The sequence below is a fragment of the Melozone crissalis genome, unplaced genomic scaffold (genome assembly GCF_028551555.1).
Source record: "Melozone crissalis strain CALT ecotype California unplaced genomic scaffold, PUWL_Pcris_2 ptg000023l_1, whole genome shotgun sequence".
Taxonomy (NCBI): Eukaryota; Metazoa; Chordata; class Aves; order Passeriformes; family Passerellidae; genus Melozone; species Melozone crissalis.
This window is the reverse complement of record NW_026535801.1, coordinates 8,203,161-8,218,659: the sequence shown is the minus strand read 5'-3', so window position 1 is coordinate 8,218,659 and position 15,499 is coordinate 8,203,161. Positions and strand designations below refer to the sequence as shown.

The following is a 15,499-nucleotide window of genomic DNA, read 5'->3' as shown; positions in this document are numbered from 1 at the left end:
TCTTTCAGAATAAGGCAAGTAACTCTAGGAATATGGTTTTTTGATGGAAGTTGGGAGATAAAGGCATTTCAGTGTGATCAGTGTAGGCATTATTCTAGTGATACATGATACCACCCTGACCCTGATGCACAAACCCCTGGGCGAGAGCAGTGTCACTTTGTTTTAGAAAGGCAAGTCTAGGCACTACTAAGTTGCTGTTTGCAACCTCACTGTTTCTGTTTTCCCAGGTACCCAGAACAGGGAGCCAAACTACACTTTATCAGGTACAGTAACATTTTATCCCAGTCTCCCCTGATGTGTGATGAAACGTTCCCACACGTGGTTGCTGTGACAGGCAGCCTTTTTTCAGGGAAGGTATCAAAAGATAGTTGATACAGAAAATATTTACATTTTTAGCAAGACTTGGAAGATTATAACTTCCCTTTTTTGTTTCTCAATTGCAGATGCAACTCCCTTTCTTTCAGTTGCAGAGGAGAGCATCTGTTTCAAAAGGAAGATGAAGAGGTTGTTGTAATCTGTCCCTGATGATCCACAGCATATAATAAATACTGTGTCTTACTTTGTATCCTCCAGGGAGAACCTTCACTTAATGGAGGAGGGCCAGGGCCTTCCCCGAGAGGAGCTGGATGAAAGAATTGCCAGGGAGGAGTTCAGGAGACCCCGGGAGTCCTTGCTGAATATCTGCACAGAGTTCTACAAGCACTGCGGCCCCAGGCTGAAGATTTTGCAGAATCTGGCTGGTGAGCCCCGAGTGACTTCTCTGGAGCTGCTGGATGTGAAGTCCCACATGAGGTATTCCACAGGCATTCTGCTTTTACTTATTCATTTCAGGGGCATTCCTTTCTTTTAGCTCTTTCTTTCTTTCTCATAGTAACAGATGGAATCACTTTTTGGTTGTGTAGGTGCATGCTTTTGTCTGAAACACGCAGAGGCTGTTTTGGATGTTCCTCAGATTGTACTGATGCTGCTCGTGTATAAAGAAGGTTTCTTAAGCTTTCCTCTGGTCTCATTCTGACCCCCACCTGAAACAGCTCCCTCTGATGTATGAGGACAAGATAAATCTGTCTGTGCAGGGCAAGGGCTGGGGAAGCTGCCCGCCTGTTTGAATACAGCATTTATCCTCTCCATGGCACTGTGCATCACAGCCAGCAGCTCACAAGCAAGAAAGGCAGAACAGCCACTTTCAAAGTGCCTGAAATACCAGGAAGGATGGGACAGAGGGCATTTACAGCCCAGCACCTCAGCATGTGATGCAGCAGATGCACAAGTCTTTTCCTGAAGTGCTGCACTGGGTCCAGCTCACGGGTTGCATGCTCACTGCAAATGGTTTCACGTGGTGCTGACCTGGAAGAAATTTGGGGTAGGGCCTCCTGGCACTTGGGGTCTGAGTCTCTGAGTTTGCTGTTCATGGTAAACACAAAATAACATAAATTGCTGCTGGGAAGCAATAACTGGGACAAGAGAGAATAGATCTGATTATTTTGTCAGTTTTTCATTTACACTAGCAGCTGGCAAATACTGCTCTCTTTTCAAGAGAGAAAACCTCTGACTCTCATGGTCAGAGGTTACAGTAGTAAAGCTGACATTGATTTACAGCAGATAATGAGTTGTGCTCTGGTTCCTTTAAGTCTCCTGGAAAGTGATAGAAATAGCTGCTTTGTCAGGGTTGTGACCTAAAATGCTTAATCACAATTATCTCTAAATAAAAGCAACATATCTCAATCCTTACATAAATTCATAAGTATCAATGACATGACTGACGGGATTTAACCACTGTAGGACAAACACAGTTGTACATGGAGAGCAGATTGATCAGAATGTGATGTGACACTCATGGTCTTGGGAGACTGGCAGGTGCCATTTCAGAGGCTTCAGAAAGCAGGATAATATGGTAGCCACTTCAGACAGGATTCATCTCACCCAATTTTAGCCATTTAAAAGTCAAATGTTTAGTCTTCAAAAGTGATGTATATCTTTTTGCACCCAGTGGAAAGGAAGATGTGCATCCAACTGTTTACCCCAGTATTTCAGGAAGATAAAAATTTCCCAGGTTGCTTGTTTCTGCTAGGAAGGAGCTAACTGATTAATTGAGATTGATGTTTCAAGTTGAATGAAATGGATCTCACACTTTATAATGCATAATGCACACTTTATTATATATCATTGCATGGAACTGGTATTGTATTGCTGGCAAGAAGCTTAATTATATGATAATTTAAATTTCACAGCACTTAAGAAAGCAGACCTACTTCATAGTAGGACAAAGCAGTTTAAAAAAAGGAAAAATAAAGAAATACTGGATAAAACCGAATTTTCTACCAGTTTTGGTTAATCTGAGGAACTTGTTGCCCTTGATATTACTAGGCAGATTATAAAGAGAATACAAATATGTTCCATTAGTTGGCTGCATTTCAGAAAATGCCCCCACAATATGGATAGGATTGTACTGTAATCATCCAATACAAAGTCTGTTGATGTTTCATGGTTTATTTCTGGTCTTTGCTTACCACAAATATCCAAGCATTTCAGTAGATTTTTGTCAAACTGCAAGTGTAAATTAAATGCTGCCATGATATTTCACAGTGAATACAAAAAAATGCCATTGGCAATGCCATCTGGGATAGTGGAAAAAGCAACAGCAACACAATCTGTAGAGGTGTTAGGAGAAACAAATAAAAACTGCAGGGAGCAGTCCTACCAGGGACATGTTGTGTAAAGCTATGGACACTCTATTTTTAAAACTTAACACCTGAAAATCGCACAGTGACACTTCCTAAAGTGGTAATGCTGAAAAACAAGCACAGAACAAAACCAAATCACTCATTAACTGACAAATAGGTGATGTCAGGTCTGTGTTTCACAGACATTTGCATTGTTGTAGTCTTACTGCCAGCACAGATACTCTGGTTTTAGCTACCCAAATGTGTGATTCCTGATGTTCCCCTGGTGCATTTAATGTCAATGTAAAAGTCATGTTTAGACCATTCATGAGTTCTTAAATATAAACAGTGATTCCAGCAAAACAGTCTTAACAGACCAGAACTGTGGTATCAGATCTAAGAGTTTAATTAGCAGCACATTTGACTTTTGCACCACTTTCTTTTCAGTAGGCTCATGAATATTTATATGTTAGTTCATTGGTGTGTAGAAATGTTGGAACCCTGGATGCTGAGAATTTTAAACTTTCTGTGCTGACACTGACCCCCAGAAGAACACTGCATTTGACCTGAGACTGTGGAGAAGGCTTCCAAAATTGAATAATAGAACTGGGATTGTGGGTGTGGAGTTTGAATAGAAGTGTGTAACATCACATGGTGGAAAGTGTATGAGTTTAAGGTTTTAGAATACAGTAATATATAAAAAGCAAGATGGAGGTTTAGGGTGGAGGCTAGTAATAGGAGCTTCTTTGAGCAAGGTCTCATAAGCTCTTGGAGGTTTATTTTTCACCCAAGATGGTTCAGCTACCTTTGGAGGCATAAAATCAGCAGGATGGCTTCTATTGCAGTGTTGGAAATAAAATGTTTTAATAAAAGGCAAAACAACAAACTCCTTACAGAGAAAAACTGATCCAGGTGCAAGAGGTTCTTGCTCTTGGTAAAACACCTCACAAAAGCCATTAGTTTCTTTGTTCTCTTCTTTTTCTAGTAAATTGCTCAGAGGGACTTTTTGTCTCCTGCCCAATTTTTGCTCCTATCCTTAAGTTTGAGGTGAAGTTCTTCAGGCCTATGAGGTGCCTTTTTCACCTAATCCAGGAGAGAAACTTCTGGGCTTCTTTCTTTTTTGAGGGGACAAAGGATAGTTTTGTCACTCTGTCAACAGGGGGCACATTCCTATAGAGGCTGGTCCTTCTTCACCTTCTTTCTAGTTTGGGTAGTATTGTGTAACTGGATAAAAAAAATGAGCATTGCCGGCACGGGTGGTTGATTATTGGGTTAAAAGTAAAAATAATTCAGGTGTCATTTCTTAATTGGACGGTTTATCCTTAAAAGGCCTTGTAGAGAAGGAGATGTAGCTCCATTTTTACTTTGTTAGAGAGAAGTTCTGTAGGACTCACGGTTTGTGAGGTTGTAACATAGAAAAGAACTAATAAATATCTGAGTCCCAATGAGAAATACCATCTCACTATGGAATCCTGACCTTGGCAGGAAAGAAGCAAAAGAATGGGCACAGGAATGCAGGTTGTATTCACTTTTCTCCCGATGCCCTTGGTTTCAGGCTGGCAGAAATCGCCCACTCCCTGCTGAAGCTGGCTCCTTACGACACGCAGACCATGGAGAGCCGTGGGCTCCGGCGCTACATCATGGAGATGCTGCCCATCACCGACTGGACAGCCGAGGCGGTGAGACCTGCCCTGATCCTCATCCTAAAGAGATTGGATCGTATGTTCAATAAAATTCACAAGATGCCTACGCTGAGGTGAGCAGGTGGTCTGGAAACCCTCTGGGGTCCGTTTCTGATGTTGCAAGCCTTGAAGTGTGGGTACGTCATCTGCTGTCGTGTTGCAGTGAGCCTTTACAACACACCAGAGAATTACAGGTGTTTTTATCTCTGTAAGTGTGTTTATGTTGATGTTTTTGTGGTGTCTTCTGGTAGCAGTGTGGTTATTAAGAGCTAAAGAGAGAACTTCCAGAAACACCATTTTTCTTTCCTGAAAAGAAGTCTTCAGATTTTTTTTCCATCTCATTGCCCTTTTAATTAACTTCTGCTGTGAATTTTTTAAAGCTAGACTGTAGTAAGAGTATTTCTAGCATGGCAATACTGTTATGTCCTCTGTAAAGACAAAAATAGTCAGGAGCTATGCAGTAGATTCTGATTGCTCCCTAACAAAAGGCAAAGAACTGCATCAGCTGCTTCAGGTCCATGCCTAGTGGAAGCCTGGTAGATCACACAGGGGCATTATGGTACATACAAGCTCTGGCAACTTCAAGAAGTATTGACTGTGGAGCATCCCTGATTGGAGGCAGTGGTACAAATCCAGTGCTGGGTGGTATAAAATCACTCAGAATTGTGAATTTTCCAGTGATCTGAGTAAAAAGAGGCATTGGTCTTGGTCACTCTCATGGGCACATGTCCTCAACAGCTTGAATGGCACTTCATTGGCAGTCTCAGCTGAGAAGCCAAATCATGTTAGAGAACATCAGAAGTACGTCCTAGTAGGAATAAAAGATGGAACAATAATAGGGAGGTGATATCTTCTTTCTGGCATCACTATCCTTTTCTTTGGCTAACCTGCTTCAAAAAACTCCATCCTTCTAGGGAATTCAGAGGCAGAAATTTTGGTGTTTCTCTGTCCTGTTGGTTTGATTCTTTGCCATGTCTTGCCTGTTTCTCATTCATTCCTTCTTTCCCCGCTCATATTTTCTTCTGCCTCAAAGGCAGATAGGGATTGCTTTTCCTGAAGATCTTTCTTCCTCATGTTAGCTGAATGGATGTCCATAAATTAAAATTCTTTTCATATTCTCCCTCTATGCCTGTACCTATGCTTGGCTTAAATCATTCTTTTGTCCACAAAAGGACAGCAAAGCCACTAGACCAAATGCAGCAACTAAATCTGAGCATCACTGAGTCAAGCAGTCTCTTTGGGATGGGTCTGGGTGCAGGAGCCCAGGAGCCATCCCTTGGGATACTCAGGATCAGAATCTCACACACTGCCTCCTGTGGGCATCCCACTCCAAACCCAGTGCCTGCTGGAATCAGTGGGTGTGTAAGAACAAGAACAAACCTCTGTTCTGGGGATTTAGTGACTGTGGATGCCCAAAGGTGAGATTTATGTTGGTCTAGAGAAGAGCTTGCATAGAGAATACTTGATTCCCCATGTGGCTCTGAGAAGTCACCTGAAGAGCTTGACTGGGGTATTGTTTAAGGCTTGAGCTGGCAATCTGTGCCAGCCTTTTGTCTTTCTGTGCCAGTAAATGCAGTCACATGCTGGCTTGTGAACTACAATGCCTGCAGAGAGTCAGGCCCTGAGATGAAGGGGGTGAACCACTTTGATGTTACCTATGCTTATGATTAGGAGGGGAAATCCTTTCAGCATCTGGCATAATCCCTAAATTTTGTTTTGGGGAGGAAAGCAGTGTCAGGGAAGAAAGCATCCTGGAATGAAGGGTCCTGCGATGAAGGAATTCACCTCCTGTGCTGCAGGAGGTGGAGATGAAGATGATACAGCTGGGCCAGTTTACATTTAGGGCAGCGTGTCTGGGAGTGACACTGAGGAGCAGCCAGAGGGGCTGCAGAGGATCCCACAGAGGCATTCAGGCTAATGGGGTTTGTTCCTGCCAGCGGGAACATCCAGGAGCCACACGAGATGGAGTGCATGGTGTCGGCACAGCAGGCCTTTCCCCACACAGGCACAGCACTGCGTGGCCTCCCTCTTCAGCGGCAGGGAAGCACCAGGGAGTGAGCTGAGCTCCTGCCGTGAGGGGAGCGGTGTGTGAGGGCAAGCCCCAGCTCGCTGTGCCGCGTCTCGTCTGTGCTCTGTGTCTCTGTGCCTCCACACAGGCACACCTGAGGCCGCTGTGCGGCCTCCCTCCTCACTGGCAGGGAAGCGTCAGGGAGTGAGCTGAGCTCCCGCCCCGCTGCCGCTGTGAGGGGAGCGGTGTGTGAGGGCAGCCCCAGCCCGCTGTGCCGCGTCTCTCGTCTCTGCTCTGTGCCTTTCCCCACACAGGCACACCGCTGTGTGGCCTCCCTCAGTGACAGGGAAGCACCAGGGAGTGAGCTGAGCTCCTGCCGTGAGGGGAGGGGTGTGTGTGGCCAGCCCCAGCCCGCTGTGCCGCGTCTCTCGTCTCTGCTCTGTGCTCTGTCCCTCCGGACCAGCGCTCTCCCTGCGGGCACTCCGTGCTGCTCCCGGACACCCATCGTGGCTGTGTGACACGTCTGTCACTGTGTGTCCGTCGCCGTGTCTGGGCGTCTGGTGGGGGGCAGGAGCCCGCGGCTAATGGCACCTACTGTTGTATTGCAGGCGCCAGGTTGAGTGGGAGCCTGCCAGCAGTTTGATTGAAGGGGTTTGTTTGACACTTCAGAGGCAGCCTATCATATCCTTCCTGCCTCACCTTAGGTCTCTGATCAATGTCTGTGTCAATCTGGTGAGTAGCCGAGCGGCAACCCCATGAACCTTTGCTAAACCTTCCTTCCCCCTGCTGTTGGTTTCTCTGGACTGAAGATGACAGCTTATTCCCATTCCTGTCATTTTGCCTGTCCCCTTTACCCCTCACGAGGGGACTCTGCAGGTGACACCAGAGACAGGAAGGTTCATTTTTGAAGTGGTGCATGGGGAGATACCGTGACCGGCAGCAGCGGTCGAGCGATTTCTCTTCCATCCCTTCCCACGCACCACTTTGAAGATCGGCCTTTGCCAGACTGAGCTGAGAGCTGAGGGCTGCAAGTTGGAGAGTGGGGTGGTGGACACTGCACACACCTGGTAGATGGGGAGAGGGGGCACTGGGGATACCTACCGTCCCCAGTGGGGAGGGCCCTGGTGGCTCTGCCAGAGGCCAGCGGGTGCTGCATAGTCAGAAGGGTTTGCAAGGTGAATTGACTCCACTGTTTGTAATGTCCCTGGCTTGATCTAGTACAGGTTTGCACTGTACAATGTTCAGATCCCTCTCTTAGTGAAGTTTATGCCCCTAAGTGTGGTGTTTGTGAGGTCCCAGGCACGAGGTGAGAGATGAGGAATCTGACTCCATGTTCTCAGAAGGCTGATTTATTATTATATTATATAAATTATATTCCATTCTATTATACCAAAACTACACTAAAGAAAGAGAAAGGATACAGACAGAAGGCTTAACAAGAATGAATAATAAAAACTTGTGACTGACTCCTCAGAGTCCCACACAGCTGATGGTGATTGGTCATTAAGTAAAACAGGAGAAGCGAATCAGATAGTTATTATTTACATTTTTCTCTGAGGCTTCTCATCTTCCCAGGAGAAGGAGTCCTGGCGAAGGGATTTTTCAGAAAATATGGCAGTGACACCTAAGAGTGTTGCAACAGACAAGTGATATGGACAGAGTTTGCCTGGTCACTCAATGGTAGGCCATAGAGTTTCTGCAGCTGTTGCACTGGGAACAAGCCCCCACTTCGATATCCATGTAGCTCCAGCCACTTGGGCAAACAAGCATGCTTTCATTCCATGTGCAAAAATATTAATTAAGGGGGAAAGGCTGCACTAGAATTTTACTGTTATTGGGGTTTATAACATTTTCTCCTTAGAGCACAAATGTTATAACCTTATCTTGCAGCTTACCAAAAACATTTCAGGATTCACCGGTGCTCTGAGGGCCTTTAAAAACAATGATCACTAGCTAAAATGCAATATCAGTTTTTGCCAGGTTCCTGTCCATCAACTCAATTCAGCACTCATTGCTGCAAGGGCAGGGAAGCTCCAACCTGTTAGAGCCTATAATGCAAATCTGGGCCCTCAGATTACTTAAGAGTTGTTACATGGGGAGTTTGCTACACAGCCAGCTCAAGCAGGAGTTTGGAATGGCCTTGCAGTTTGTCAAGCAGGCATGGCAGATTGAATCACCCCAGCGAGCTCTCCAAGGGGCCCACAGTAAGAATTAGCCAGTGCTCTAAAAATAGCAGAAAGCTCTGCAGTGCTGAAGTGCAGTCATTGTGCTTATGTTCTGCTGGCTGGGAACACCAGGGAGAGCTACCAGGAACACATCATACTTACTGCTGCAAGTATTTTACCTTGGAGCTGTGGGAGCACTGACTGCATGGTGTGTATCATGTGTAAATCATAAAGCCCAAAAATCAATCAGCCAGGAAGGTGGGGAAATATATCAATGATAATCCATAGTGATGTAAAGAAAGGGCTCTGACTCTTTCCCTTCTAAATTGTCCTTTGGTTTTCTGGCAAAAAACTGGTTACTGCCTTTTTCCCCAGGCTGAATTTGGAAGAGAAGCATGCTTTCATCTCCCATGAGCTTAGGTGTGGCCAGGTACCTTCTCCCTGTTCCTGCCATCTGGATGTGTCTGGTCATGGTGAGAAACAGGCACATGCAGGCCTGTGATTTAATTCCTCCTGAGGGACACATCCCAAACAGTACAAGTAACTCTCCCCCAGAAGTGCTGTTTCCCCGTGGTGATTATTCAGGGAGCTCCAGACAAGCAGGTCACATGCAGGTGACTCTGCTTCAGACAGTCAGCTGAGAGGAATCATGCTTAGAGTTCCCCCAAACAGGCTGTGCTTGAGAGGAATCTGAACATTGTACAAAACCTGGCTTGGGTCAGACTTAGGACATTATTTTTCAAGCAAGGGAAGGGGAAAGATGTCCACTTTCAATGCAGACTTTTTGCTTTGATGACAGATTTTTATTTGTTACAGTTGTCAAATGACATATCCTCCAACTCTAGCCGTTCCACCAGTCCAGTGCTGGTCATTCAGGGCTGGTACTGGGTACATTTACAAATGTACCGGGTTCCCTGTGCACTCCTCCCATCCATGCTGGTTCCCCTCTTCCCCCCTCCCTTTCCCTGCTAGAACACCGTCCCCTCACTGGCCCCAGCTCCTGCCAGGACCACTGGAGGGGCTGGTCCTGCTAGATCCACCCCAGCTCAGTGCTCAATGAAAGCACCTCCATTTCACTGCCGTTGGAGGATATGGCATGGGTGAAACTGTAAGTAGGCAGCTGTGGTGATGTGCTCTGTTTGTATTGCAGGTGATGGGAGTGGTAGGACCCTCCAGTGTGGCTGACGGATTACCCCTTCTTCATCTCAGCCCTTATCTCTCGCCACCTCTGCCCTTCAGCACAGCTGTTGTCCGGCTTGTAGCATTGCAGATACAGGTGTGTCTGCCCTGGCCCACGGCCAGGCCTCTAGAGCTTCTGGTTGAGGCACCAACTCATCAGTGCTCTGTTTGCTTTCTGCAAAAGCTGGGCAAAAACTGTGGAACTGCATCAAAAATTAACGAGAAGCGACACGTAAATTCTCCCTTCTTTCTGAAGGCTTGAACTGAGCTCAGAGTTCATCTGTTGGGGCCAAGCCCACAGCGAGCATCCATCAGCTTAACACTGCCATTGAAATCCAGGGAGTTTGGCTGATGGATGCTGTGTAAGGCTCTGACAAGCAGGTCAGGATTCTCTGCAGGATCTAAGGAGTTAGAATCCTTCTGCCACAGGAGGATGGACCTTGGCTTGGGTCACATCCCTTCCTGTCTTCCTGTGGGACCATGTGTGTAACTGAGAGTGGGGTTTGTGCTCTTCTGCTCTTAGCTGAGCAGGTCACACAGTGTGCCAGCACAAAAAGCAGGGCAACTTGGCTTTTCAGCTGCTGACACAATGGTATCCTTGTTGCCAGAATTAAAGAAAAAAGTTCTAGGCTTTTTGGAGAATGTCACCACTATTCCTTTCTCATAGCAGCACTGTAACTTTTTACAGTCTTTCTGCCTCAGTGTCCCTTTCCTTCCCCACTGGCATGAAATTAGTCTGAATGGTGACCAAAGAAGTCAGAAATTTCCTTATCTAGCTCCAGCTTGCATTTTAAAATGTGCATTGGTACATCCAGTTGAATACTTAGGCAGGTATTTCTGAGCAGCAGGGTGGCTTGGGAAGGAAGGCTTACAGGGACCAACACACAAAGCTGTCCCTCAGAGCATGAGGTACAAAAGGACTTTTTGGTACAAACTGACACAGAAGGAGAACAGATTTCTTCCAGCTCTGAGGTAATGGTTCTTTAATCAAAACAAATGAAAACAAAAGGCTACTTTCACCTGGTGTGAAATATTATCTACTAAAACCCCCAAATAGATACCAAATTAATATTTTTTTAAATTATGGGGAACATTTATTATGCTTTTTTCCCTGTTCAATCATTTGTGGGCTTAAATGTATTGAAAATTGAACAGGTCAAGAAAAACACGAGTCATAATTCCCAGTTGTATTCCAGCAGAATGCAAAGCAGAAGTACTTCACACCCCATCAGAAAACATCTCCTAGAATTTCTCAGCCCAGGTGTGCAAGGTTGAGGAGTTGCAGGGTTGAGTTGCATTTCACAGCTAAGTCTGCAGCAAATGGGATGTTGTAAATGAGCAAAGGTTGTAGTGACAGCCATCTGAATTACCTCCTCTGAAAGAAGGTGAAAGACCTTTCAATCTAAGCTTGACTGTGTGTCAAGAAGTAAACATGCACTTTGTTTATTTTTCAGGAGTTCATTCTTTGTCTCAGGGAGGATGACAGGGCAGCACAAAGTGAGGCAGAATGAAAATATGTTTTGGGAATAGCCTCCATGTTCGGACAGGAGAATATTTAGATAATGTCATTTGTGCAGTTTCCTCTGTTCCTTTTTTTATTCTCTGTGTCAGATCCTGGTATCACGCAGAGCAGTGCAGAGCTCAGGACTGGCACTCAGCTGACTCCTGTGGGATACATGTGATTCTGTTAATGATGACTGGGAGTTAGGAGTGCAGGCTGCTGATGTTTGGCTATGACACGAGCAGGTGATCCCTGTGTTACCCTGTGAATTCACTCCTGACTGAGTGGTCTGAGGGCATCTCGTTCAATCAGGTTACCCAGGCTGGTGTGGTGCTGTGTGAACAGGGATCATCACTCCCTGCAGTGACTTGTGTGTGATCTGCTGATGAAATGGTTTAATCCTTTTTTATTATTACTGCACAGGCTTTGAAAGAAGATTTCCCCCTAAGCCATGTCGTCTCCCCATTCACCAATCAGGAAAGAAGGGAAGGAATGCTTTTAAACCTACTGATTCCATTTGTGCTCACAGTAGGATCTGGAAGCAAAGGTCTGACTAATTTAACAAAAAGAATTTTTGTCCCCCTTTTCTGACAACTGATGTTTGCACTTTCCCTGCTCTCTGTATTTTATTTTAATTTTTATTTTTTGATTTGGTTTTCTGTCACTGGCAGTATGTCAGCTAAGTGCCCTCTGGGTCTGAGACTGAAAAGAGCCCCACTGGGATTAGTTATTATTTCTTCTCTTTATTTCAGCTTGTGTCAGGTCTTACACAGATGTGCTCTGCTTTTGAAACTGGAGTGCAGGGCGAGACAAATCTGTTGTAGCAGAAGTCACAGAGGGGAGCAAAGGTCACAGAAATTGTGTGCCCCCGTGGATCACAGTTTGCCCAGTCCATGCCACTTGTCTTGCACAAGTCCTGCTCCTTGCTTTCTGCTCTAGAGGGTGTTCACTGGTAAATCCCTAAATGAAAGCAAGGAGTAAAGGGAGAGGGGCATGCCAGAAGGAAGTGAGACCACTGAACGGGACATTTCTTTGTGCTGTGTAGCTCTGTGTTTGTGTGTGTTTGTGTTGCTGCTAAAATAAACTTTGCCTTTGCTTGCAGGAGGAGAAGCAGCATAACAAGGTGTGGGGGACGGAGTTTTGGCTTAGGGGACATTTGAGATGCACCTCATTTTGGAGCTGAACAGGGTCTGGATCTTTTGGGTGTCTATGATGGGATGTAGCCTGACCTTTCTCTCTCTTTCCCCTCCCAATGCATCTCAGACAGCCCCTGGCTGGAGCAGCCTGAGGTCCTGCTGCTGCTCCAGACCGTTATCAATATCCTCCTGCCTCCTCGCATCATCAGCACTTCCCGCAGCAAGAATTTCATGCTGGAGAGCTCCCCCGCCCACTGCTCCACCCCCGGGGACGCGGGCAAGGACCTGCGCCGGGAGGGGCTGGCGGAATCCACCAGCCAGGCTGCCTACCTGGGTGAGTCAGGGCTCCTGCTCACCACTGGCAAGGGACAGAGATAACATGGAGTGCTCAAGGCTGCAGAGAGCACCAAAAAGTAATTAAACTGGAGATGCAGCATCACTGAGGGCAGTCAGGCCCGTACAGGGACAGTTGAGTCTAAAGCAGCCCTTCAGAAACAGCTTCTCTGCTTCTGATTTTGTGAGGGCATTTATCTGAAGATTTATACTTGGGTCTTTGTTAACCTGTATCTGAGGAATGGAGTAAATCTGATGAAAAACTGGCAGTTCACCACTGATTTAGCCCCCTACCCAAACAAGCCATGATACAGATGTGTAATGGCTGAGAAGTCTTGGCCATCCCGTTAAGAAAAATGGAGTAGTCAACTTCCCCCCAACAACTCACAGGCCTTGCTGTTTTTACCAGACCAGGGGAGCATGGAAAGGGGGAGATTCCTTGTTTGTCCTGTGAGCCAAGTGTTAATCACTGCCCACTTTAATGCAGAGCATTGTTCTGAACTTGATTGCTGTTCATCCCCATTTGTAATGCCATGCTCTTGCTCTTGTGAATTACTGCCCTTGGTTTGCTGGACCATATTTGTATTTAAATTGCAGTGTGGCCATGACTCATGCAGCTGCCCTGCTAGAAAGGTTCTTGTCATCACCCTATAAATCATCTGCAGATTATTGTGCTCACTGTTGTGTGGCTATGCTTGGTCAAGGTTTTTGGGGTTGTCTGATCAGCCAGGGCTGTATTCCTCCTCTGAGCTGTTTTCAAAATATCTGATTCTGAAAAGACAAAATAACTCTGCAGGGAAGGGAGAGGGAACAGCAGAGCAAGAAAATATAGAGGAAGTTAGGTATGAAGTAGAAAATTTTGTCTTGAATGGGACTGCCAGTCCTGATCCTGAGGCCTTTACTACTCGAAGGCTGCTTGCTCCTTTCATGCCATGTTTGGAGAGTGATGGAGAAGCCAGTTGTGACTCTGAGGTGTGCAGGCAAAGCGTGCCTGTGTGGGTTCGTGCTCGCTGTGCCCCCCCTGTCCTGCCCCAAATGCTATGAGGGACACTGGTGACATGTCTGACTGCCCTTTGCTGGTGTGTGTTCCCCTGTAGCCCTGAAGGTGATCCTTGTTTGCTTTGAACGCCAGCTGGACAGCCAGTGGTACTGGCTGAGCCTGCAAGTGAAAGAGATGGCGCTGCGCAAGGTGGGAGGGCTGGCCCTGTGGGACTTCCTCGACTTCATCGTGCGGACACGGATCCCCATCTTTGTGCTCCTCCGGCCCTTCATCCAGTGCAAGGTAACATTGCTTTGGCTCCTGGTGTGTCACTCCCTGAAGGCAGGCTAGCCCTTATTGCCCAGCTGAGAGCACAGGAACAGCACTGCTGGAAGAGCTCCATGTAGTGAGTGAGTGGCCTTTCAGAAGTTAGCAGGCCTAAGAACCCTTTGAAATGAAATCACAGAGCTCTTTCCTAGCCAAAACTACAGAGCATGCCAGTCATCCAGGAGCTGTGATCCGTGGAGTACAGCTAGTCTTAGTTCCTCTGAAGGGGGAAGTGCATGTGGACTTAATTCTACAATGAAGACATTCAGAGCCCTTGGAAGGAATGTGGATGTGCTGAACCTGGGAGGGTGTTGGCAGAAATCTTGTAGTAATCTCTCTTCTGCACAGAGCTGGGCAGTACAGCTAACAGCCAGGAAGGACCACTCCCCTTTCCATCTCTTGGTTGAAGGTTCTGACAGGACTTTTGTGGGTGAACAGGCAGCTGCTGGGCTAAGGCATTGTGGAGATGTTCACAGGCATCCCAGGACCAGGGAAGAGATGAGAATGTTGACTCCATGTTTCAGAAGGCTTGATTTATTATGTTATGATATATATTATATTAAAACTCTACTAAAAGAATAGAAGAAAGGATTTCATCAGAAGGCTAGCAAGGAAAGCAGAAGAAGAATGATAACAAAATCCTGTGTCTGACCAGAGAGAGACACAGCTGGACTGTGATTGGCCATTAATTAGAAACAACCACATGAGACCAATCACAGATGCACCTGTTGCATTCCACAGCAGCAGATAATCATAGTTTATGTTTTGTTCCTGAGGCCTCTCAGCTTCTCAGGAGGAAAAATCCTAAGGAAAGGATTTTTCATAAAGCGCGTCTGTGACAAGGCATCTGGGGTTTGAGTCAATCACAGCTCCTTGCCAGTTACCAGGTAGACTAGCACATGGTACTCCATTTAGCCTAGCTTGTCTCTCAGACAGACTAAATTGTCATGGAGGAAGAAAGTGTCTCATAATAGGATTGTGAGCTTAGCATAAGGGAGGACTCCATCTACCCTGTGCCACTGAGGTTTTGATCTCTGTTCAGTCAAATGTAAGATTTCCTCTGAAAGATGGGTGGAAACCTCACAGATGGAGTCAAAACCTCTTGCCTACAAAGCCTGCTGGCTGCAGGCTCATGCTAGCCTGGAGACCAGTCCCAGTTCCCTGGGCACCATCTCCCTGCAGTGCTAACTGATGGCACTTTTGCAGCTGCTGGCCCAGCCAGCGGAGAACCACGAGGAGCTGAGCGCCCGGCAGCACATCTCGGACCAGCTGGAGCGGCGCTTCATCCCGCGCCCGCTCTGCAAGAGCTCCCTCATCGCCGAGTTCAACAACGAGCTCAAGATCCTCAAGGAGGCCGTGCACAGCGGCTCTGGTAAGGAAGGCAGGGGCGGCTCAGGGCCAGCAGCCCGGGCTGGAGCAGCTGCTTGCCCCTGCAGGGGGTTGTGAGGCAGACCTGGCCCTGCCTAAAACAGGAATGGGGCAATCCACACACACCCTGCCAGCCTGCCACTGGAGCTTATGCTCAGCCT

At 46.6% G+C, this 15,499-nt stretch overlaps 1 protein-coding gene across 10 annotated transcripts in view; it reads left to right on the top strand.

The window, feature by feature from the left end:
* Positions 1 to 15,499, top strand: part of UNC80 (unc-80 homolog, NALCN channel complex subunit) — a 122,104-nt gene that overhangs the window by 90,985 nt on the left and 15,620 nt on the right. For all 10 annotated transcript variants that reach the window (XM_054278230.1, XM_054278233.1, XM_054278232.1 and 7 more), the window contains 9 exons: positions 228 to 263; positions 574 to 792; positions 4,216 to 4,416; positions 6,959 to 7,082; positions 9,666 to 9,791; positions 11,619 to 11,742; positions 12,459 to 12,665; positions 13,762 to 13,946; positions 15,177 to 15,342. In XM_054278230.1, coding sequence (XP_054134205.1) covers positions 228 to 263; positions 574 to 792; positions 4,216 to 4,416; positions 6,959 to 7,082; positions 9,666 to 9,791; positions 11,619 to 11,742; positions 12,459 to 12,665; positions 13,762 to 13,946; positions 15,177 to 15,342 — 1,388 coding nt within the window. The remainder of the gene's footprint in view (positions 1 to 227; positions 264 to 573; positions 793 to 4,215; positions 4,417 to 6,958; positions 7,083 to 9,665; positions 9,792 to 11,618; positions 11,743 to 12,458; positions 12,666 to 13,761; positions 13,947 to 15,176; positions 15,343 to 15,499) is intronic.